The sequence below is a fragment of the Mirounga angustirostris genome, unplaced genomic scaffold, assembly GCF_029215605.1.
Source record: "Mirounga angustirostris isolate CCGP_5_RB_7025 unplaced genomic scaffold, mMirAng1.0.hap1 SCAF_1, whole genome shotgun sequence".
Lineage (NCBI taxonomy): Eukaryota > Metazoa > Chordata > Mammalia > Carnivora > Phocidae > Mirounga > Mirounga angustirostris.
In genome coordinates, this window is record NW_026991709.1 from 211,341,748 (window position 1) to 211,365,349 (window position 23,602).

General features: G+C 58.9%; 1 protein-coding gene across 4 annotated transcripts in view; it reads left to right on the plus strand.

Annotated features, from left to right (window-relative positions):
* MLLT1 (MLLT1 super elongation complex subunit) overlaps positions 1–23,602 on the plus strand; it is a 66,928-nt gene that overhangs the window by 37,990 nt on the left and 5,336 nt on the right. For 3 of the 4 annotated variants that reach the window (XM_045863203.3, XM_064572465.1, XM_064572477.1), the window contains exons 4-8: positions 8,698–8,841; positions 12,429–12,554; positions 16,512–17,066; positions 21,076–21,163; positions 23,020–23,128. In XM_045863203.3, the coding sequence (XP_045719159.1) occupies positions 8,698–8,841; positions 12,429–12,554; positions 16,512–17,066; positions 21,076–21,163; positions 23,020–23,128 (1,022 nt within the window). The remainder of the gene's footprint in view (positions 1–8,697; positions 8,842–12,428; positions 12,555–16,511; positions 17,067–21,075; positions 21,164–23,019; positions 23,129–23,602) is intronic. The other variant, XM_064572482.1, reaches the window with a different exon arrangement.

Genomic DNA, 23,602 nt, shown 5'->3' on the forward strand with positions numbered 1-23,602 from the left:
TTACAGAGCAGATCTGTGTCCACGTTTCCCAGAAGTAATTCAGTGGCTGCCAAACAGGAAGTACTTGTCTGTGTCCCAGATGGGGGTTGGGGCTGGGGAGCTGGGGCCCTAAAGTGTCCACATGGGAGGGAGACTCTAGGGCTTGGTCTTGGGCATGGTGAACAGGTGTGGGGGATGGACCTGGGGGGGGTGCTGCCCCTCCCTGAGCATGTGACCCCTGAGGATGTGACCTATGCCCTTCCCTCCCGCCCCTCCCTGGGCTAGGACCAGCTCTTGCGGCTTCCTTCAGTTTCGTGAGTTGGTGGCCCCATGATTTACCTGTGTTCACGGCACGTTGACCTTGGCTTGGAGTTGCTGTTTTGGTTTGGTTTTGAGTCATTAGCTGAGGCCGGCAGCTAGACTCAGTAGTTGTTCTAGATCTAAGGCATCGTTTGATGTGACTTCGTTTTCCTTGGGAATCCTCGTAGATCTGATTTTTTTCTTTTTCAAAGTCAAGCTGGTTCCTCTTAGTCCTGAGTTTCTGGCTTGGGGTGATTGGCAAACCTGAGAGGAGAGAAGGCAATCAGCTGTGAAATGGTTTTCTACGCTCTCTCCTTTCTCCTGCAGCACCCGCCTGGGCCAGAGGCCCCGCGTGCGCCCTGTGGGTGTTTGTCAGGGAGTCACCGCTGGCCTGGGCTCATTTTGGTGTTGAACTTGCAGCTCGACTGCTTCATGGTAAGATGTACCGTTGATGTAGTAACACACTCTGGGAGGAGGAAAAACCTATCAGGTGTGCACGCTGACTTTAAGAGATAACCCAATTTTTAGAAGTGGTCAAGTGTAAACAAGTTCATTTTGGTTATTTGCTGCTAATATTAGACATTCTCCCTGCCCTCCACCCCCACCCCCTATAACAAGCTATTATTGGACAGTGAGCCCCAGCCGTCACTAACTCTCCGTGGCTTTACTCAAAGGCTACTATCTGAGGTCAGAGGAAGGGCATTTTGGTACATTTTATTAGGAAGTTTGCATGGTTTTATTTGGAAGGGTTTTTTGGTTTTGTTTTAAAGTAAGTTAAAACAGCGCTTGCCAGCTTCTGAGCCGTAAGCCCTCAGAGGCATCTTCTTGGACACATCCTGGCTGACTTGTGTTCTGTGGAAATAGCCGTGTAGACAGTGTGGTAGGATTGGCAACAACCTGGTGGGGTCCCAGGGCCACCTAATCCTGCGCTCTTCCGCTCCCTCTCCTCACCCCCCCACAGTGGAAAGGGCCCTGGCCTGTGAAGACCCTCTCCCTTGGGCAGGGCGGGGCTATTCCCACCTGCCCTCAGTTTAAATTGAGACTTGGTGTGTAAGAGCCGGCCTTGAGTGATTGGGTGGGGAACTCACATTCTCCCCTCCCAGCTTGCCCCCCTTCTAGGGTCACCATCATCTCGGCCCTTTGCCCATTCGTGGGTCAGCTTTTGGGGGCTCCGCAGAGCTCAGGGGGCAGGCAGCCCTCTGCGGAGCCGGCTGCCGGCGACTCCTGCGCGCAGGGACAGTTGTGGGTCAGTGGCAAAGTTGCTTTGGCATCCAGAAGGTCTTGGACCCCAAGGCCCACGGTTTTTAGCCCACATTGCACTGTTTTCCTTAAGCCCCTTTTTTTTTTTTTTTAAAGATTTTATTTATTTGACAGCGAGAGCAGGAACACAAGCAGGGGGAGTGGGAGAGGGAGAAGCAGGCTTCCCGCCGAGCAGGGAGCCCGATGCGGGACTCGATCCCAGAACCCTGGGATCATGACCTGAGCCGAAGGCAGACGCTCAACGACTGAGCCACCCAGGCGCCCGAGTTGTCATTTTTTAAAAAGATTTATTTATTTATTCATTAGAGAGAGAGCGCAAGCGAGAGCAGAGCAGGGGGCAGGGTCAGAGGGAGAGGGAGAAGCAGACTCCCCGCTGGGCAGAGAGCCTGACATGGGCTCAAGCCCAAGACCCTGGGATCATGACCTGAGCCGAAGGCAGACGCTTAACGACTGAGCCACCCAGGCGCCCTTCCTTAAGCCTTTTAAAGTCATTTTTCTGCATCTAAGTACAGAGGTGATGTGTGTGGGCTGCAGGGAATCAGAGTCCTCTCTCCAGTCTGTCTCCTTGAAGTAACCATTGTAAGCAATTAGTGAAGTACTTCTAGAAACAGTTTTTTTGTGTGGGGTGTCTGTGTGTGTGTGTGTGAGAGAGAGAGAGACAGGGAGGGAGGGAGATGCATTTTTAAACAAATATCTTTGGACCTCCCACATCAGGACCCCTAACTCTACCTCGTTGTTTATGATGGCTACGTGGTGCACCCTCTAGCTTAGACCTGCTGTCATGTCCCTGATGGGCACCTCTAGGCCTCTCACTTGAGGAATGCCTCGGGGACCCTCCTTGAACATCGGAGTCCTGGAAGCGGGACTTCAGGTGTGGTGGTGGGGGCTCCCCACGGTACTCCCCTTGCTCTCTTTCCCCGGGCGGTGGGCGGTCTCGCTTCGCCCCCGCTGCAGGCCTGTGACCGTGAGAACCGGGCCGGGCGGGCGGGGCTGTGTCCACAGGAAGAGGAAGACGCCAGAGGCTGTGGTCCGTGGACTTGAACGCCTGACCTCTGTTGGTTCCATGTGGCCTTGACAAATGATTAAATGCCACCAAACCTCAGTTTCCTCTCCTGACGTATGGTGAGAGCAGTGACGAACTCCCAGAGCATTTGTGAGCCTCAAGGAAGGTGCTAGCTAAAGCCTGTGGTGCAGCGCCTGGCCCCGGGGGGCTCCCTGAGTGGTGCTGGTGGCAGGGTGGCCGCTTGAAGCAGAGAGCGAAGCATTCACCAGGTGGCCCAGGAGGATCCCAGGGGACTCAGGGATGGAGGGTTTTGTTGGCCTCATCTGGGCTCCATGAGGGGCACTGTGTGTGCCCTTGTCCCCAGAACCAGGAGAGAGTCCGTTCGTAGTAGGCGGTCAGCAGATGCCCAGGGGCAGAGCTGTGAGCAGGGCTGGGTGTTAAGAGTCTGTTAATATAGAAAACTTAAAAAATATCTGCAAAGTAGAGAGAGTAGCAGAACAGACCACGGCAGAGCACCTCCCCCCACCCGAGCAGTTACGCACTTGAGTACAGTGCTATTTTCATTTCTAGCCCCGGGATTATTTTGAAGTAAGTCCAAGACATCCTGTCTTTTAATCTGTAAATATTTCCGTCTGTGTCTGTAAACGATAAGACTCTTCTAAAAGTATCTAGCCACAATGTCATCATAGCTGGGAAGGAACAAATTAACAATTCTTAATATCAAATGTCCAATAATGTCAGTTTTTTTTATTATCACGTATATATATATTTTAATAATTTATTCAAATCAGGATTCAGGTAAGGTCGGTCCATAGTGGCTGGTTGCTGCGTTTCTTAAGCTTCTTTAAATCTTGTCTGTCTCTCCATCTCTCTCTTTCTCTCCCTTGCAAAACATTTTAAGAAGCTGTATGGTTTGTCCCATGGGGAGGTTGCTGATTGCAGCCCTGTAAACTGGCAGTTAGATATGGGGCCACGATCAGATTCATGTTTCACTATTTTATGAACCCTGGGCTTCTAACGGGTATGGCAGACAGGCCCTGAAAGAGAAGTGTGGGCAGGGCCCAGATAGCAAGGACACAGCCCCGAGGCCCTCCTCAGCTGGTGCGTTCTGGGCTGCCGGGAGTCTGGCTGCACACAGGGGTGAGGCTGAGAACCTGGGGGTCCTCCAGGGCCAGCCCTGCCGGCTGCAGAAGAGGATGGGGCCCGGGGTGGCCAAGGGGCAGCAGCAGAAACCACAGGTCTGGTCAGCCAGCCCCACGGCTGTGGGCCATTGGCCTTGGCGCGGGCCCGTGCCAGCCGTGGGCCTTGGCCGGGGCTCCCGTGGCCTGGACTGCCCGAACGCTGTGGACGAGTCCACGCGCTCCAGGTTTGGGCGCTGGCACCAGTTAGGCCAGTTCCTCTGCGTCTTAGTTTGCTGAGTCTAGAGAGACGCTGGCCTGTGGCCAGTATCCTGGATGGTGGGTGGCCGCCTGCGAGCCGCGCTCATCTTTGCTGAGATTGGGGCACCTGTAGGATCTGGCTGGAATGACAGGGATGTTGCTTTTGGGACTGTGGGCCCAGCACACCCTGAACTTGGCTGCTCCTCACTGAACACGTTGCTGGCTCTTGGAGGCATTGTCAGGCAGGGGGCGTCACAGGCCGGAGGTCTCATCCCAGGTCACCAGTGCCGGACACACGGTGGGCACCCAGGGGAAGGCCTCCGCCCGGCCCACGTGCTGCGTGCCCACCTCTGGGGAGCCCTAAAGCACTCCTCCTACTTTGCTTCAGGGGCCAGGGCTTAACGCAGCCTGCCCAGAGTGAGTCCCGGCTCTCTGCGCCCTGCCCGTGTGGCCCCAGGCAGCTCGTCTGCCTCTTCCAGTTTCTTCATCCGGGAAGTGGGGTCGCGGAGAGCACCCGTGTCTCGGGCTGTGAAGCAGTCGTATGTGTTAAGTGCTTAGAAAAGTGCCTGGCCATGGTAAGCACCGGTGAATGCTGGGCACCCTGGACTCAGCACCGGGCCTTCTGCCTCTCTCCACCCCCGTGTGCGGTAGAGAGGGCCGCAGATCGGCCTTTCGTAGTCCCCGTGAGCTCCCATTTTCCTGCTGGCGAATCCTGCAGCTTCAGTCACCGTCTGTCTGCTGGGTCTCCCAGGTGACCTCCCACAGCCTAGAGCTCTTTCTGGTAAAGCTGTAGCTTCCCTTTCTCGAGGGCACCAAGCTGAGGCGATTAGCTGCCTTGTCTCTTCCAATACTCCCACTCGTAGTTGAAGAAACCGAGGCTTAGGGAGGATGGGCCTCATGACCAAGTCCGGGCAGCCCATGAGAGGTGAGCCCCCGTCCTGGTCTAACCCCATGCTCACGGGGGGCTGTCGGGGATGTCCAGCTGCCTGCCCACATCCTGCTGGCGTTCCCCGAGGCCTCCGGCCACCCTCCCCTCCCTGACATGCTCCCTTAGCTGTGTTCCTTCACCTGTGCTGCTCTGTTGCACTGAGTCCACTCACAGAATTTTTGGGGAAATCGTGAAACATCTACAGAAGTAGGAGGAGTGCTTTAACAAGTCCCCGTAGCCACCCGCTGGGTCTAGCACTTTCCGCGTGTGGCCCTGACACCGTGATTTCATGTGTCCCTGTTTCAGAATGTGTCTCTTAAAAGATGAGAACTGCTTTTTAATCATACAATAATACCAGTATCACACCTACAAATTAATAATTCCTGAATATCCAGTGTTTCAAGTTTTTTTTGTTTGAATCAGATCTAGATAAGACCAGCACATTGTAATTCATGAGTTTGTCTTGTAAGTTCCTTTTACTGTGAAAAGGCATAAAGTAGGGAAGAATCTCCTTATACCATTGCTTTTCTTTGCAATTTACTTGTCGAAGCAACCGGGTCATTTGTCCTGTAGAGTCTGGTATCACCTGGCTTATTGTTGCTTTTGGACCTGCTTTTGTTATACGCCATCCTCTGATTTGTACGTTCCCAGTTAGTTTGAACTTGAATCTGGAGCTGAAGTCCTCCCTGGAAGGTGGTAAGTTGGCCTTGTGGGTGGCCTGTGTTTGTGGTGTTGGCCGCAGTGGATGGACAGTGCCCTGGTCACTGACCCGTTAGGAGGGACAGAACAGTGGTGCCCGCATTCTTCTGCACGCATTAGCTGGACTACATCCCTGCAGTCTGCCTCCCAGATCTTCTGTGTTTACCTCGTGGGAAGGCAGGAGAAATGCTTGGTGTGGATTTTTTTTTTTTTTTTTTTTTTTTTACTCCCTTTATTTGCCAGGTTCAAACCCTGCCTCCCCATAGTGGCATCCTGCAGGCCCGAGGGTGTTTGCTTCCTGGGACACAGATCTGGGCTTGTTCTTTCTGAGCCCAGATCCCCCTGTAGACACCTCTGCCCCCAGGATGTGGCCAAGGCCATCTCTCCAGGTCACCTCTTGCCACCACTGTCCCCCGTCCCACTCCAGCTATAGCCATATGGACTCTCGGGGCTCTAGAAAGGACTCTGCTGTGGCCTCTGCAGCTTCTCCCCACCCCCTTCTTCATTGACTCATGGCCCCTCTCTGAGCCTGGCACAGCCTCCAGGGAACCTTCCTGGCCCCCTCTCCACCCCCACTATTGGGTCGTGCTCCACTCTTGCCCATCTTAACATTTCATTCTTTTGACAAAAATGTCTTGTGTGCAGGACAGGGGTCCCCACAACCCTTGCCTCCAAGGGGTTCCCAGTTTGGTGGGGACACATCCCCGCTGTGACAGGTGCCTCCATGAGGTTGGCACAAAACCGTGCAGGCACAGAGGAGAGGCATCAGCCACATTCGGGGGTGTAGCAGAAGCTTGACATGGGGGCTTCTTTCTCTTCCTTAACAAGCAGTTGGAAAGCAGCTGGCTGATGGCCTGGAACAGAGATCCGCATGGCTCTCCTCCATGCTCTTCCCAGGATTGCTGACCTTCCAACTAGGCAAGAGGAATAATGATGCTGAGCCTTTCTCTTCACACTTAGTGGTTGACTTGGGAAGGCAAGCACTCCCTAGGCTGACCTCATTACACCTCATCACTCAGACCAGGCCACGTGTCCACCTTGGGCCAGGGAACAATTTCCAAGTCTGCTTTAGATGGGCTGGGGGTGGAAACCACTCTTGTTGACCCCAAGGGCTGCTGGGGGGAGGGTGAGGCTAGGGTTACCTCACTGGTTGGCATTGCCTTGGGAAGGCCTCTTTACTTGTCTTCTCTGCACTGGACTTGAGGCTCCCAGAAGGCAGAGTCTGCGACTCTTTCGTTCGACAGGTGCATCTTCTACCTGTGGCCTAAATGGGGGGGGGGGGGTGGCGAGTTGTCCTCGTGCAACTGCGGGACCCCATTCCTATCCCGTTTATTCAGAAGCAGGCACAGGGCCAGCCAGGTTCCCTCTCCTAGGTGTCGCCCACTCATCAGAGCTCAACAAGCCCAGCATGGCTCATGTGAACCATGCGACCGCTGGCTGGGGAGACGGAGGAGGAGGGTGAGGTTGCCCGAGCCCCTGGCTGCAGTCAGAGCGGCAGGAATGAGGCTCAGCCCCAGCCTCTGCTCCCTTCTCCCCCCAGGACTGTGACCCTGCTGGTCTGTGTGGAAGGAAGGGTGGGAAAGAGAGAGCGTGGGCATGCCTGTGTGGAAGGCTCCATGCTTCCCCCTTCCTTCCTTACCCCTGACTGTCCAGTCCTGAAGTGAGATCCCCTTCACCAGCACCCCGACTCCTAGGGTTCTCTCCCCTGCTGGAGAACATTTTTAAAAAATTGCCTATAATATACATACCACAAAATTCCCTTTTAAAGCATACTAATTCAGTGGTTTTTTAGTATATTCAGTGTTGTGTGGCCATGAGTTTTCTAATTCTAGAACATTCCATCACCCCAGAAAACAACCTCATCCCCATCAGCAGTCACTCCTCATCCCCAGGCCCAAGTTCCTGACAACCACGAGCCCTCTTCCCGTCCGTGGAAGAGCCTGTTCTGGCCGTGTCACACACGTGGACTCACACCCCGTGTGGCCTTCTGTGTCTGGTTCCCTCCCTGAGCGTCGTGGGCTCGGGGTCCGTACTTGGGGCAGCGTGTGTCGGCCTCTCACTCCCGTCCGCAGCCGAGGGATGCACCCACACGTGGAGGGACACGTTACGTTGACCCGCTCATCCGTCAGCGGACACTGGGGTTGTATCCACTTTTTTTTTTTTTTTAAGATTTTATTTATTTGACACAGAGAGACAGCGAGAGAGGGAACACAAGCAGGTGGAGTGGCAGAGGGAGAAGCAGGCTTCCAGCTGAGCAGGGAGCCCAATGCGGGGCTCGATCCCAGGACCCTGGGATCATGACCTGAGCCGAAGGCAGATGCTTAACAACTGAGCCACCCAGGCGCCCCGGGTTGTGTCCACTTTTGACTGTTGTGAATCCTGCCATGCTACATAGACGTGCAAGCGTTTGTGTGAACATAAGATTTCATTTCTCTCGGCTGTGTATTAGGAGGCATGTATGGGGCGGTTACTCTGTAGTAAACATGGGGAGGGCCCCCCAAACAGCCCCGGGAGTCACGGCACTGGTGACGGGGCACCCACTGCCCCGCGGCCTCACCACCACTTGAGATTTCCCACTTTGTAAAGAACCGCTGTGCTGGGGGCTGGGAGGTGTTATCTCGTGGCTTGGATTTGCCTTTCCCTGATCATTAGTGATGTTGGGCACCTTCTAGTGGGCTTGTTGGCCATTTGGATGTCTCTGGAGCTATCTCCCCCTTCCAGGAAGGGAGCGTGGGGTGCAGACTGAGGAATCACGGGCCTCGGGGCCTGGGGTCAGACCTCCGTAGTGCCGCTCATCAGCCGTGTCTTCAGGCCTCGGTCTCTCCATTTGTTGATGGGTGCCATGAGGGTCGAAGGCGGGGGGTGTGTGCCGTCAGCAGGAATATGTCCAGCAACTGTCTGAGAACGTCATTCTTAATGATCGGTGTTTCTCTCATGGAGACTGCTTTGCTGGGTCCAATGCAAGTAGTAAGTTAATTTATTTTGGGAAACAGAATAGACGAGAAGGAGGCACACGAGAGAAGCAGGTAAGGGACTGAGGGGAGAGAAACGGAGGCCCAGCACAGGGGAGAGAAGGGGCCAGTGGTGGGGAGCGTATCTTGGGGCCGCCTGCCCCTCTCAGGTGAACTTCCTTGTTTTCTTTGTTGAAGGAGGAGCCCAGGAAGGTATGCTTCACCTATGACCTGTTCCTGAACCTGGAGGGCAACCCGCCTGTGAACCACCTGCGCTGTGAGAAGCTCACCTTCAACAACCCCACCATTGAGTTCCGGTACAAGCTTCTGATGGCTGGCGGGGTGAGTGTGCCCCTGCTCAGACAGACGCTGGGGAGGGGCCGGCCGCTCACTCGTGGCTCCTGCGTGGCCCCTCTTGTTGAGCGGCCTCGGTGCTCGGGGTGCCCCGGGGTCTCCCGGCAGGTCCCGTCAGCGTCGGTTGGGTGCCCGAGACCCGGAGGGGCGGCCTGCTCAGGCAGCACCTGGCCGCCCTGTGCAGGATCCAGGTGTTCCGAGTCTGCGCCAGGGCATTGTCAGCTGGAACGACTAGTGACTAGTTATCCCCAGAGTTTCCTGGTTCACTGTGGTTAATGAGCATCCTCCTCTGTGGGAAGGAGGGGTGGGAGGAGTGGGCGTGAGGCCAGTCTGTCAGCGTGGTGAGGCGCAGGAGCCAGCTTTGAACCGGATCGGCAAGGCCGTACTGGGGCTGCGTCATTCGGGGAAACAGCAGTGGCTCCCCGGGGGTTCCCTGATGGTGCGCGTTGCCTGGCAGCCTTGTCCTAGTGAGGCCAGGCAAAGCCGTCGGCTCTCAGAACCCAGGCCTCTGAGGGAGCCGTGCGGCTGGGGATCCGTGTGTGGTGGCAGAGTGCGGGGAGCACAGTTGAGAGCTGGAGTAGGGGCGCTTGGTGTGGAGGAGGAGGGGTGCCTGGCCGAGGACGTGGGACGTCCCACAGCCACCTTTCAGTGCCCCAGGGCCACTGAGCATTTGTCTAGTGGCCAGCCAGGAAGATTTGGGTCAGGGCCACGAGTGTGAGTGCATGTGGCAGGGCAGGCCCACCTCCCCAGTGAACATTGGGAGTTTGGCTTGAGCTTCTGTAGGCCTGCAGAACAGTCCTTTCTGATTCATTTGGATCTTTTGTACTTTTTTTTCTTTTTTAATAAAGGCAGTCACTTATTCATTGTAGAAAATTTGATTATGTTCTGCCAGGTTCCTTATAAAAAATGTGTCTGTGATTATAATGTAGCATGTGATGGCTGACGGGAACAAACAGGGAGGTGTTGGAATCCGTTCACAGAGACATTTGTCCTGAAGTTTGCCTGACAGGTCTGGAAGAGCCAAGGAAGTGGGGGGGGGTGGCGCTGCTGGGGTCCACAGTCCTCCCCAGCTCTGCTTCTCCACCTTCTTTCTGCTGCCGGATATTTTCCAAAATATTTGTTACCCAGAGGCTCCATAGTCAACATTTTCTTTGGGAGACACACGTGCACTTAGCATTCCTGGCCTCTCAGAGCTCCAGGACCAAGGGACTGCCCCCGTCTGCCCCCTGCATAAGGAGGTTTTCTTTGCTAAGAGATGAAGGCTTGATGTGCATCATCAAAACCTATAAAACCGGAGGGCGGAGGCGGCGAGGGGGAGAGGTTGGGAGTGCAGGTCCGGCGAGCCGTTTGGGAAGGGCCAGTCCTGGAGGGAAGAGGCAGAGCCCGGCACGGTGGTCTCCGGCACGGGAGGGCTGCCCGGAGAACTGACCGGTTGGTCAGGAACTTTCTCACCCTCTGGGGCTATGGGCCTTTGGGGCTTGCCCTGGGCTAATGGCAAAGCAGCGCTCTCTGGTCTCTGGAGCAGCCTGAGACCTTGGTGGGATAGTAGCTCCCAACGCGTGAGTTGTGGTCCTCGTGTGCCATTCTGGAGCGGAGTGTCCCCCCTGGGGCTGGCATTTGCCACCTTGTGGCCGATGACCACAGACCCATGACCGCAGACCCGCCTGAGCTGATGTCGGTGCCGGAAGAACTGGAGTCACGACCCGACCCGTAGGTTGATGAGACCTGCCTTCCTTGCGGCCCCCTCCGCCGGCGGTCACCTGGAGCTCTGAGTCCTCACCCGAACTTCAGGCACCTGCTCAGCAGTGTCGAGATCAGCTTTGCTCCTTGCTAGATGGTCAGCGGCCAGCCTCGGAGAGGCGGCTGCCTGTCCCCTCAGCGTTGTGTCTCGTCCTTTGCCCCATCGGCAGTTGAGCTGCACGGAATAGAAGTTCCTTTTGCAACCGAGGGTCTGTATTTCCATCGGGTTCGGTGGGTCATCTTGAGGCACGGCGGCGGAGATAGAAGTGGATCCGTTGGTTCACTTGACCTTTCTCAAAGGGCTGCTCTTAGAGGGGAGAGGGACCAGAGAGGCGTTTGCTGTGTTACCCTGGGGCCGCGGCAGGCTAGGACATTAATTCGAAGGGAGAGAGGAGGCCTGAAGGCTAGAGTGGAAGGAAAAGCGAGTGAAGGAGCGTTGGGACCTGTCTGTGCCCTTGGGTCAGGTTGTAGTCGCTTCTCTGTGTCCCACGAGTGCTTGCGAGCCTGAGAGCACGGTGCTCTGCCCGAGGCCCGGGCTGCTCAGCTGGGCCTCGGGTGCCATGGGTCAGAGTGTTGTGCTTGGACGGGCTCTGGGAACGACTGGGGCCTCTGGCTTTGCTGTCTCGGAGTCGGGGGGCCATGGCGGGGGGGCACGAGGGGCTTCGCTGTGTTGCTTTCAACCCAGTGTCCCCTGCCGCCAGCCTCCTCGGAGGAAAGGTTTGGCTTATCAAGGAATCCCAGGTGTTCAAGGTTATTAATGATGCTTGTTCTACTGAGCTAAATGCTTTTTTCCTTTCTTTTTTTTTTCCTTCCTTCCTTCCTTCCTTTCTTTCTTTCTTTCTTTCTTTCTTTCTTTCTTTCTTTCTTTCTTTCTTTCTCTCTCTCTCTCTCTCTTTTTTTTTAATGTGCACTTTATTCTTTTGTTCTGTCTCGTCTTTCTCTGGAAGGCTCGCTCTGGCTGGCTGCTAGTCGTGTGAACTTGTAGTGTCAGCATCTGGATGACTTGCCCCCAAGCCTTCTCTCCTTCGGCAGGTGCGGCGGGAGCCGGGGAACCGGGGAGCCGCGCTGGACCCGGCAGGTGTTTCCCGGGAGCACCTACTGGCAGGACCCCAGGCCCTTCCTCCTCGCAGCAGTTGGCTAACCGAGCGGGGCGCTCTCTGGCCTCCCCCGCAGGCTCGTGCTGCGGCTTTTGCAGAGAGCTGCACCCACCCCTGTGCAGTTCTCTCCTGCCTCTGCCTCCCATGCTGCCAATTCAGTCACCTTCGCCTGCTTGACCGTGGAGGAGGGCTTGGGCCCCCGTCCCCGGAAATGCGGGACCCGGCAAAGCCCCCCGTGAGCATGGCCGTCAGAAGTTGCTCGCTCCGCCGCGTGGCTGCCCAGTGTGGGTGTCTGGCTGGCCTCTCGCCTTTCCAAACCGTGCTTCTGGTCCTTCTAAACTGCAGCGTGCAGGTCAGCGTGGGCCACAGCTGCCTTCTCATGCTTCTCGGCACACTCCGCAAGTCTTCCTGGCCTGGCCCTCCTGTCCGCCGCACTCCGGGCTCTCCTTCCAGAGGCCATGTGGCCGCACCTGGGCCCAGCCATCCTGGGACCCTGGCTTCTCTTCACTCTCCACCTCGAGCCCGCTTCGCTCCAAGCACTTGGCGCCCAGCCTCTCATGGAGGACATGCCTTTGATTCTTTTGGAAAATTGGCGCTCCAGTCCTCCCTTGCCCCTCCCCCAGAAGGCAGCTCCCACAGCCTCTGGCCATACTCCTGCAGGCTGACTTCCTCTTGCCGGTCAGAAATCCAGCCTGCCTCCTTGCTCACTGATAACATCTGTCTCTTCTTTATCACTAGGTGATGGTAATGCCCGAAGGAGCAGAAACGGTGTCCAGGCCCAGCCCCGACTACCCCATGTTACCCACAATTCCACTCTCTGCCTTCTCTGACCCCAAGAAGACCAAACCGTCCCACGGCTCCAAGGTTAGTGAGGCGGAAGGCCCAGTCACATGGGAGCACTGGGGCCCAGTGGTGCGTCCTGGGCTCAGGGCGCCCCCTCTGCAGAGCTGGACCTTCCGTTCCCAGACTCGCTCCCTTGGCATCTTCCTCTTAGAGCTCTTCGCTCTACCTGGTAGCTCCCTGCCACTTAGGAGGGTTGGCCCCTGCTGGATTGCACGAACAGCCACATGATTGCAGGCTCTTCACCCTCTTCCTCTTAAGGCCAGAGAGCCTGCCCCATCCTCACTGCTCCCACTGTCAGTGGGCCTTAGGACCCCGCAGACAGGACCCTGAGAGTCTCGCGAGGTTGGGGGCCACGGACAGAGTGTTTCCACCACAGCCACGGCTGCCCAACTCCTAGGCCTCCTGAGCGTGGCCAGGATGCGCCATCTGCCAGGGCTCGGTGCCTCCTCCCTGTGCTGTTCCAGGCTTGGCCTCTTTCTTTGGGAGCAGCTCTCAGCACAGAATGCTTATTATTTGGGGGAAGGGCCAGGTGGGACGATGTGGTGAGAAGGCACATTTCCCCCAAGAAGAAACGTTTTGTCATCTTGTCTCAGTCCTGTTGGGCAGGCGGCATTCTGTCTTCCTGAGACCTCTCTCTTAACTGTTAAGGAGTGGTCGCTGTCGCTGGAGCTCTTTGGTTAGTGTCCTGATGTACATATAAACTCGTGAGCGTGCATCCTAGTCCCCTGTAGCCGCCTACACGGCTCTGTGTCCCGGAGGTCAAGCTCATCTGGTGCTCGGGTTACCTGCTCATCCTCCCGCCACTGACCCCACAAGTTTATCCACTTCTCATCTTTGCGTTTCTCTTGCTTCACTCACTTGTTGGGTGTTGTGGGCTTGGAGCACCCCGGGTGGGAAGGGTCGAGCTCTCGGGCTGTCTTACAGCTTTCCTCATCAGCAACACGGGAGGAGAGCCGCATCACCCAGGCAGGGTCTTTCTGGCACTTTCCACAAGGCCAGTGGGTGTCTGACATCCCCAGATTTGTCTGACTTAAGCTCTCCAGACATGTGTGGTTAGAGTCCAGGTACAGAGTGCAGCTCTGGGGGGTCTTTCCCATGCCGGCCTCCTGGGCCTGTCCTTCCCTAAACCGCGTGGAGGGTAAAAGGAAGAAAAATTCTTGTTGGAGATCTTGGTAGCTTCTCTCTCAGCCATCCACAGTTATTTGGGACTCTGCAGAATAGGAAGAGTAGGAATTGACATGTTTTCTGTACGTGTCACTTGCAAGCCACCCAAACCCCCCAAGAGATGCCCTCCTAGGTGGTAAGGACACCGCAGCGGCTGACAGGCTGCATCTGGTGGGGCTGCTTGTGGCATCTCTCGCCGGCATCTCTGAGATCCTCAGGGGCCCCCAGGCCAGAAGGGTGTATCTGCCAGGGGGGCAGGGCACCCCCCTCCCTGCCCCAGGCTCTTCTTTCTCTAGCCCCCCAGGCAGTGTGACTGAGGAGGCGCCTGCATGGGTTTCTCAGGCAGCGAAAGCAGGTTCTTCTCTGCTGATAGCTCTCCAAGAAACCCTTCTGCTCCTGAGCCAGCAGTCTCGCTCTGCTCTCCTCGGACGGACAGCCTGTGCGCCAGCCTCCTTCTCCCGCTGAGGACCTTCCTTTGGGCACTGGCTGTTCTCCCCCAGATTGGTTCCCTGCAGCCTGGAGCCGAAAGGTCTGACTGGCCAGGCCACATACTCCAGGCAGAGGGGGCTGGGAGGGAAGGGGTGGGTCCTCGCGGGGCCTTGCCCACTGCCTGGGGACTGCTGGAGAGTCTGGCTGTCGCAGCCCTCGGCGGATCATTCCCAGACGGTTCTGTCCCTAGAGGGCACCCTGGCAGGCAGGAATCGGAGCCTCCTGGGAGAGGGGCGGGTGACCCCCTGGAGGCTCACACGCCAATAATGGCCCCGCCCGGCAGCTCCCCTGGACTGCACACATGTAGATTCAGGGGCAGCCTGCTTCTCCGTCTGATGTCAGCCATGGCCTGGTTGACCTTTCCCTAAAACTTCGTTCTTAGCCATTTTCGGGTCATTAAGAGCTTTGAGAATGTGACTGTGGTGAGTCCTTAACCCTGGGAATATCAACATTATGCTCAAGGTAGTGTGTGATTTCTGAGAGCCCATGATCTGGGATCCCTCTGCAGACCCCCGGGTGAAGAGCCGCTGCTCCGAAGGCTGCTGCTAGTTGTGCAGGACCTGGGCAGCAGCGGAGGCGGGGCTGACCCCAGGGCTCGGGGGGTGGGCGTGGGGGGGCAGCGCGGTGGGGACCAACATGCCTGGTGGGTGTGCTTTGCCTCATGTTTCGGAGCTCGGACCAGTTCCTGCAGCCCAGGCATGCTCAGGGGCACTGCAAGAAGAGGCCGGAATTGCATGTGGCGTTTGCTTCTTGCCTCCCTCCTTGGGAGAGCAGCTTGCTGGGGAATGGAGCCCCGTTCTGAAAGCCAGCCCCAAGGGGGCTGCCTTGTTAGATGGGCTGCTGGGGGCTCATGGCCTGAGCATCGCTTCCCCTGCCCTGGTGATGTAAGAGCTGGGGCCAGGGCCTCCCAGGCTATGTTTCTCCAGGGAGGCGGCAGCAACCCACGGCCATGTGGGGATGTTGCCGAACCTTTGGCACTGACGTGGGTTATCGATTTGCAAGAAGACGACGACCCGAGTGGATCAGAGGTGGTCAAGGCTGCGCCGTCTGTCCCTGTGGCTCTTTGCTGGGAGGGTCCCATGGTGGGCTGTGAGAGCAGCGGGGGCCTTGCTGCTGGGGGTGTTCCTGGCTTGCCTGCCCTCTCCTACGCACTCCAGCCTGTCCCCTTGGCACTTGGGGTGAACTGGTGAAGTGTGGCTGCCTACGTGGTGCAGGTCATCCTCTGGTCTGGCTCTGTTGGTTTCCTGGTGTGCTTCAGTCTGGAGAGCCTCCAGGCTCAGCTGTGCACCTGGCCAACTGAGTAGGGGCAGAGCCCTCCGCAGCTGACCACAGCAGACACCTGTCTGGCATGCCCGGATGTACAGGGTGATGATGGGGTGTTGATAGGAAGGAAGCCCGAACAAGGTGTCACGTGGGGCTCCTGCCTGCAGACTGCACCAGCTGCTTAGGGGTGGGTAGCAGTGGCCGCCAGCCCCCTCTTGGTTGAGCGCTTGCTGCCTGCCAGGCCCTGCACCATGGCCCAGTGAGGTAGGTGGTCCCGCCCTTGTTCGGAGGAAGCCCAGGCGGGCAGGTGGGAGCCCCCTAGCAGCCTGGCTCAGGGCCCTGTCTGCCTGTCCCCAGCGGGAGCTCCGTGACTTGGTGGACCAGTGTTAGAGTCTGGGCTCCATCCTCAGCCCTCTGAATTTCCAAGGTGGAGACCCAAGAGTCGTACGTGTTTTAGAAACACTGCCCAGGTGGCTTTGATTCTGAGAGGTCTGGGAGCTGTTCTGCACAGAGCCTGGGAACCCAGCCGGTACTCAGTAAATGCTAACCGTGGTGATCAAAGAACAACTGTGCTGGGCGTGCACTGGGGCTGGGGCGGGGGTGACCGGGCAGGAGGCACGCAGGCTCTGTGTGGGGACAGAAGGGGGGGGCCTGCCTGCTAGTGCCCCCCCCAGCCCCGCCAACACCACACGCAGCCTCCGCTACCCTGGGCCACTGGGCAGCTGCGAGGCGTTGGAGGGGGAGTGGGTAGATGTGGCTTGCCTGTCTCGTATCTGACTCACCGTGTACTCTTCTTGAATCCCTCAGGGAATGTCAGTTCAATTCAGAGGGGAATCTTAGCCTGCACTCGCCCGGGACCTGCTGACACTTCCTAGTAGTTTAAAGGGACAGCTCCATTTAAAACTCTCACCTGCTGCCTTACTTTTTCGCTTTATGGAAGATTTTCTCTAGCTGAGTCTGAATCAGGTGGATTATACTTTGTAGGGGTCGGGGGAGGCGGAGCAGGGCGACCCTGAGATGCCATTTGACCGTGTCTCTCCCCCTCCCGCCCTGGCATTTCAGGACGCCAGCAGGGAGAGCAGCAAGGCCTGCAAGACCCACAAGACGGCCAAGGAGCACCGGGAGCGGCCGCGTAAGGACTCCGAGGGCAAGGCCCCATCCAAGGAGCCGGAGCGTGAGCAGGCCAGGAGTGCCAAGGACGCCACGCGGAAGCTGGGCGAAGGCCGGCCGCCCAAGGAAGAGAAGGCTCCACCGGCCAAGGCCGCATTCAAGGAGCCCAAGATGGCCCTGAAGGAGACCAAACTGGAAAGCATGTCCCCCAAGGGCGGGCCCCCGCCCCCACCCCCACCCAAGTCTTCCAGCAAGCGGCCGGCTGCCGCCGACTCCCCCAAGCCCAGCGCCAAAAAGCAGAAGAAGAGCAGCTCCAAGGGGTCCAGGAGCGCCCCCAGCACCTCGCCCCGCACCTCGTCTTCCTCCTTCTCGGACAAAAAGCCAGCCAAGGACAAGGGCAGTGCCAAAGGGGAGAAGGTCAAGACCGAGAGTGAGCCCAGGGAGATCAAAAAGCCCCCGGAGGTGGAGGAGTCCAACTCGGAGGACGAGGCCTCCTTCAAGACAGAGGTGAGGTGGCTCCTTCCCCCTCCGCCCCCCTCCATCCTTTCCTTCCTGGCTCTGAGCTGCTTGAAGCCTTGTCAGCCCGACGGTTAGACGAGGAGGCTGGAATCCGAGTTCCCCACTTGCCCTTTGTAGCTCTGGGCAAACGTCCACACCTCTCTAAGCCTCAGTTTCCCCTTCTGTCAGGAAACTCTGGAGACAGTGCTTAGGGAAAAGTGGTTTTGGTTGGAGTATGATAGTTTGGTGCTCGGTTCAGAGCTGTCTTCCTTGGGCAGCCCCCCGCGCGGGCCAGGGTCTCGGTAGTGATCGTGCGTCACCGCTGCCCCTTCCCTGGCCACCGCAGGGTCAGTCCAACAGGAGACTCGCTCCCTCCACTAGTGGGGCATCCCTGAGCGTCTTCATCCCGCTCTTCTGCTCTGGGAACCACAGCTGGCCACGGAGCCTCCTCACTCCACCCACCACCTGCTTCTGTGCGCGCAGGCGGGGCTCCTGCCGCAGCAGCTTTTCCAGGCGGTTCTGAAGGCCGCCATTAGAGACGGCTGAGCCACCGGGCAGCCAGTAGCCAGACCTCACTGGGGCCTCCGGTGGCGGCCCCCTCTCTGAGTGCCGTGTGGCATCCGGGGGTCAGAGGATAGGTGCATGGCCGGATGGGTGGCTGAGTGGCCCCCACCTGTGTCCCCAGTCCCAGCCCCCAGTGCCTTCCTGCGTTTCTAAATCCTCATTCATTCTGGGTGGCAAACCTTGCCTCCGGTGTTGCTGCTCAGAGTTCTGCTGGGACTTGGAGAGTGGCTCCCAGAGACGGAGCCACAGGATGACTGGGTCTGCAGCGCCGATGTCTTGAGTGTGTGGCTTCCAGGGGCAGACTGTTGGAGGCGACGGCGCGGGCTGGGGGTGACAGTTTGGCCCGTGAGGGTAACCGTGCACCCCACTGGCTTAGGGACACGCACACAGAGAGCTGTCAATGCCGTGTGCCCCGCACTGTCCCGGCCAGGAGACTCCGTCTGCCAGTGAACTTGGAGACCCCGGGTCCTGTTCTGTGGAAGCCTCCTAGCAGTCCCACCGGGCTGTATCAGGAGCTCGCCTGGCGCCTGGAGGTTCTTTGGGTGCTGATAGCACCTGTTCTGGCCCCTGTCTCCTCCGTCTGCTCAGCATCTGCAGCTCTGGGCCGGTGCCCTTCCCTCCTCCTCACCTCAGGTGCTTTCAGGCCAGGCCTTTCCGTGCGCAAGGCTGCCGACCTGCACGGGGGAGAGGTGGAGCCCCCTCCCCTGGAGCCCCACCTGAGCTGCACATGGTGCCCTGCCGCAGGTGCCCACGCTGCCATCCTGGTGTGGCCATCGTGAGTCCCTGGCAGGCTGTGTGGGACAGTGGGGACAGCGGGGGCGGCTGCTCTGCGTGGGCTGGCTAGACATCCGGTGTCTGTGGCCTTGGGCACTGTGTCCCAAGGCTGGAGTTGCTTGAGGAAGCCTGGGGGTTTCTCCTGGCTGAGGAAGCACTTCCTGTGTCCCGAGAGACCTCCGAACGACAAGCCTTAGCCACTCGAGGTCCATGCACGTGTGAGAGCCAAACCGCCCATAGGATGCCGGACGGTGACTTGTGGACATTTGCCAACCCTGGGACCTCAGTGAGGTGCAGAGGTCTGTGGTGGAGGAGGCAGGATAGCCTCCCAGACACAGGCCTCCCCGGCCATCGACCCTGGAGGCCGCGTGAAGCACCAGCATCCGAAAGCCCTGTGTGTGGACCCCCAGTTGCCTCTCCCCGTAGCCCTCAGAGGTGGCCGTGCGGCTCCTTGTCTGAGTCCCTGGGCCGAGCTCCCCAGCTCCTCCGGTGGCTTTTCTGTAGTCTCTTCGGCCCATGGGGTTCCTGAGCCAGTGGCTCCCATCTGGTCATGGCCCAGGTGGCCCTCTGCCCTCTTCCTGGACATCCCATGTGGCCTGAGCACCAGCATGCTTTGGCTGCGCTTACAGTGAGCCCTCTGCACTTTCCGACCCACATCTCCTCTAGGCTCTTTGGGCTGAAACCACTTCCAGGTTCCTTTCCCCCGCCCTTTGGATGGGCGTGGAAAGAAGAGGGACAAGTCCTCCTGAGAAGCGTGTCTCACTGCTTGGCAGGGATGACGCCAGTGCTTGCCTGTTCTGACACGGGGCCCAGGCCGGTCCCTGGGGGGCTCCCCAGGTCCAGAGTCCACTGACCTGAGTCTCCTGACCAGGCCCTGCCGCCGCCTCTGGCCTGGTGCTCGGCCCCTGCTGCCCATGCCCCCCGCCCACTCCTGTCCGAGTTCTGTGCCCCCAGAGGTCAGTGGCACAGCTGGCTTCGACCTCGGTGTGCTAGCATCTGGTACAGACACACATTTAGCAAAACCCAGCAAAGTCGCTCTTTTATAGGTAGGGAAACTGAGGCTTAAAACCAGAGGCGCCGGTGAGAGAGCCAGGGTCAGAACCCGGCACCCCTGCACCAGAATAAGAACTCCAGGGTCTGCATGCCGGAGGGGCCACACCGTTGGGGGTCGGGGGTCACGCCAGTCTGTGTGGCACCTCTTCAGTGGTCGGTGTTTGATGGCAGGCCAGGCGGGCTTTCCCAGGGAGGGCTCCCCAGGGAACGGCCCTGGCCAGCATGAAGGTGGGTGAGTAGGGGGCGTCAGCAGGGGTATGTACGTTGGGAAGGCCTGGAGTGGGTTCCGGTAGGCTGGGGTAACCCGTAGAGAAACTTCTTTAACTCATCCGGCATCTGTCCCTGGGCAGCCTGGATCACTCTGTGGATCTATGGAGTGAGGAAGGACTTGGGCCTTCCTGGAGCCCCTTCCGCGGGCTGGGGGCTGCCCCAGCCTGTCCGCCAGCAGGTCAGGGGCTCTTTTCCTGGGGTCTTCTCTCATGTGGCACCTGCTGGGACTGAGCAGATGCTGTGGGGTGCCTCTGTCAGTCCCCTGGTCCCCTCCCTCCTTGTGACGGTGGGGTGGGCGGGTGCCTGGTCCCAGGTGCTGAAGCTGTCAGTCCCTTCAGAGGGTCCCCTGAGGCGAGAGAGGGCTGGACAGGCCCTGTCCCGAGATCGGGCTTGCTGGGTCCCCTGCACGTTGGGGCACTCTGGGCCAAGGCAGACCTTCTGAGCTGCAGGCTCTGCTCTTCTGCCCTTTGGAGTCTGTGCCCCAGGCCCATGGCTTACTGTGCTGCCCCTTTGGAGTAGCTTATTGGCAGAAACCAAGGGCTCAGGAACAGATGCCACCTCTGTTCTGCCAGAGGCCCCTGCCACGTGCGTGTGTCCCCCCATGGCAGGTGCAACCCCCAGGTATCCTAACCATCCCCCCCAAATCATATGGTCTGGTGTCCTATTTTGGCTTTTACTGCCCCCTGGTGGCTGAGTTTGGGGTGGCTGGCTGCAGGAAGAGGAAGGAGGAGGGGCTGTGACTGGCTGTGGCAGGACGGGGCAGGCTCCAGTCCACCGTGTCCTCACCTGCTTGTCATGTGCACACATGCTCATCATGACCTCAGGCACCCGGTGGGTGATAGCACATGGCAGGAAGACAGCTTTGGGTCGTCCCTCAGCCTCGGGATGGGCTGTGAAGAAACGAGGGGCAGTACGAGAAGCTGGGTCTCTGCACCCACCTTTCCTGTCCAGACCCTTCAGCTGTTCCCTACAGCACCACTGCCCACACCAGCCGACGCATGCCGTCACCAGAGGAGGGCAGGACCCATAAACAGACGAGCAGCCGCAGAGGCGCTGTCCTCCTGCCCAGGAGGTTGGACGGACTGGACATGTGGTCTGCAGCTTGTCCTGGAACTGCTAGGAATTTCAAGTCCCTTCGTTGCATTTTGAATGGGGACCCAGAGCTTGTGTGAGCCTTAGGCCAGGGGTGCTGGGGTCTGGTGCCTTGGTGACCCTTTGCATCGGGATCTGGGTGGAGACCGACCAGGTGTTCCTGCAGCCAGAGGGCATGTAGTGCCCGCTCCTTCCCTCTGGACTGAGAGAGTTTTCTTGTTTTCTCTCCCCCTGCCCTGCCCATCCGCACTGCCCCGGGCTGAAGTCTGCCCAGTCGAGCCCATCCAACTCCAGCTCCAGCTCTGACTCCAGTTCAGATTCGGACTTCGAGCCTTCCCAGAACCACAGTCAAGGTGCGTGGTGCAAAGGGGGGGCAGGGGATGGGGCCTCGGCCCAGTGGGAGTGTTCTTGTGCATGGGCAGCCCCTGGCCGCCTGGAGCCAGTGAGGCGGGGGGGGGGGGGGGGTGTCTGGGCTCCAACCAAAGGGGCGTCACAACAGTTTTCTCCACATGATTGACTTGCATGGGGGCTCACTCCCTGCCTGAGCGTCCACACGCCCCGAGGCTGAACGCTGCTGCCCCTGCCTTTTATAAAAGTCCACGGACAGCTTACCTGGGGCGGGTGATGGGGAAGGCCCTGGATGACAGGAAGAGTGGGGGAGCCCAGCCCTGGAATTCCCAGACCAGGCCCCCGGAATGCACGTCCGGAGGTCGGTGGAGGCTCAGGGAGTATGTACTAAAGGGCAAGACAGAAGCCGGTCGCCCGACTACCAGCCGGTGTGCAAAGTGCTATTCTCTCTGGGGCTTTTTCATCTTTGGTGTCGGTCTCCTGGGCCCCCAGCTGTGCCTGTCTGTGCCTCTGGGCCTCCGGAGAGGAGCCCCTTTCTTCTTTGGGCCCAACCCCTGAGTAGACACCCTCCCTGCCGGCGCCCCCACCCCCGCCCCCAGCAGATAGAGGCTTAGTTTCCTCCGCCTGCTCCCCTATCCTCCCCTTCCCCACCGACGCCCATACCCATCCTCCCTGCTGCCCCAGCATAGCTCTCGTGGGATGGGGCAGGAAATGCTCTGCTCTCGCTGCATGTTTGGCTGGCTCTCAGGCTCAGAGCCCCGCCGTCTGCATTTCTGTCTTTTCCCTGCATCCCTTTTGGGGAGGCTGGAGGGTGAGAAGGCAGAAGGCCCACTTGGTTGCCCCAGAGCAGGGAGGCCTTCCTCAGGTGCACATGGGCCTGGGGGCCCCGACCCACAGGGTGCTGATGTGAGGGGGCAGCAAACCGGAAGCATTTCTTCTGGTGGATTGGGCCAAGATTCTCCTGCCCCCACAGCCTAGAATCTTGTTTCTCGAGGGTTGGGGAGCGCTGGGGACTGGAGCCTGTGCAGGGGGGTGGGGGGAGGGTCTGGCCTGGAATTCAGACAGCAGTCGCTGAGGGGAATGGGGGATGGGAGGCTCAGAGCCCGCACACTCTCCAAGGGTTCTTATCTACGGGGAAGGGAGGGGGGACCTGCCCAAGCAGGATCACGTGACCAAGGTAATTGAGGGCTTTGTGTCCTTCTGTTGCCTTGGTAACAGGAATATAAACCAAGATGCCGTCTGTAGGGGACTGGAACCGCGAGCCTCTGGAGAGAGGAGAGGACAGTTGGCCCAGAGCAGCGGAGGGGGTTGCTGAGGGGCTGGGCAGGCCGGAGTAGGGGCGCAGGCTGCCCGGGAGGGTTCTGTAGCCCCCAGGTCTGGCTGCCTCGCCCTCCCTGGCCAGGGCTGGCTGGCCAGGGCTGGCTTACCGTGGCTCCAGGCAGAGGCTGTGCTCCCTGCACCCAGAGCAGAGGAGGGCTGCCCCATCGGCCTGGGCGATGGAGGGGCCCTGCAGTCCTGCAGCAGGCCAGGGGCCAGAGGCCTGTGAGCAGGGCCAGGGACCAGAGGCCTGCGAGCAGGGTCAGGGGCCAGAGGCCTGTGCGCAGGGCCAGGAAGGTAGGGGGCAGGGGAGCCAGGGGGTCCCTTAGGAATGGGTGGCCACAGGGGCATTTCTTAGAGGCGGGTGGCAGACGTCACCCTGGCCAGAGGGACCTCCGAGGCAGGTTTGCATGGCTGTGTTTTTGGGGTGATGGTTTCAGGATGCTCCATGTGGCCCTGGGCGTGCAGGGGGACCTGTAGGGTCCAGGCAGAGCCCTGATCTTCCTTCTCTCCCCTCCCCTCCCTCCCTTGCTGCCCTCTCCAGGACCCCTGCGCTCCATGGTGGAGGACCTGCAGTCTGAAGAATCCGATGAGGACGACTCTTCATCAGGCGAGGAGGCCTCTGGCAAGACGAATGCTGGGAGGGATTCCAGGTGCCTGGGCCAGTGGGGGGCGACCCGGGGTGGCTCTACCTGCCTCCGCTGCGGTTGGGGGGCTTCGGGGCAGCTGGGCCAGGAGGGGAGTGTCGATGGAACACCCCAGGCGCACCTGGGGGCTGCGCCCTCTCAGCTTCATGAAGCCGAGGCTCTCTTGGCGGCCGGCCGGCCGGCAGGGAAGTACAGTCACCATCGGAGAAGCGGGTGAGGCAGGGCCTGGCAGTCCCAGGCCAGTCCTGGTCCAGGCTATATGGGAGGAGGGGGGCTTGTTCCTCTGCTTTGGGGCCAGGGGGCCGCTTCCCCCTCCCCCTCACCCACATGGGTGGCATAGGGTGAGGATGGACTGAAAGCTCTCCTGGGACCTGCAGACACCCCAGCATGGGGAGCTGCCGTGGCTGCCCACTGGCCTGGGGAAGGTGACGTCTGTCCTTCCCTCAGAGCAGGGTGAGCTGAAACTCCTTCTTTGGGTGT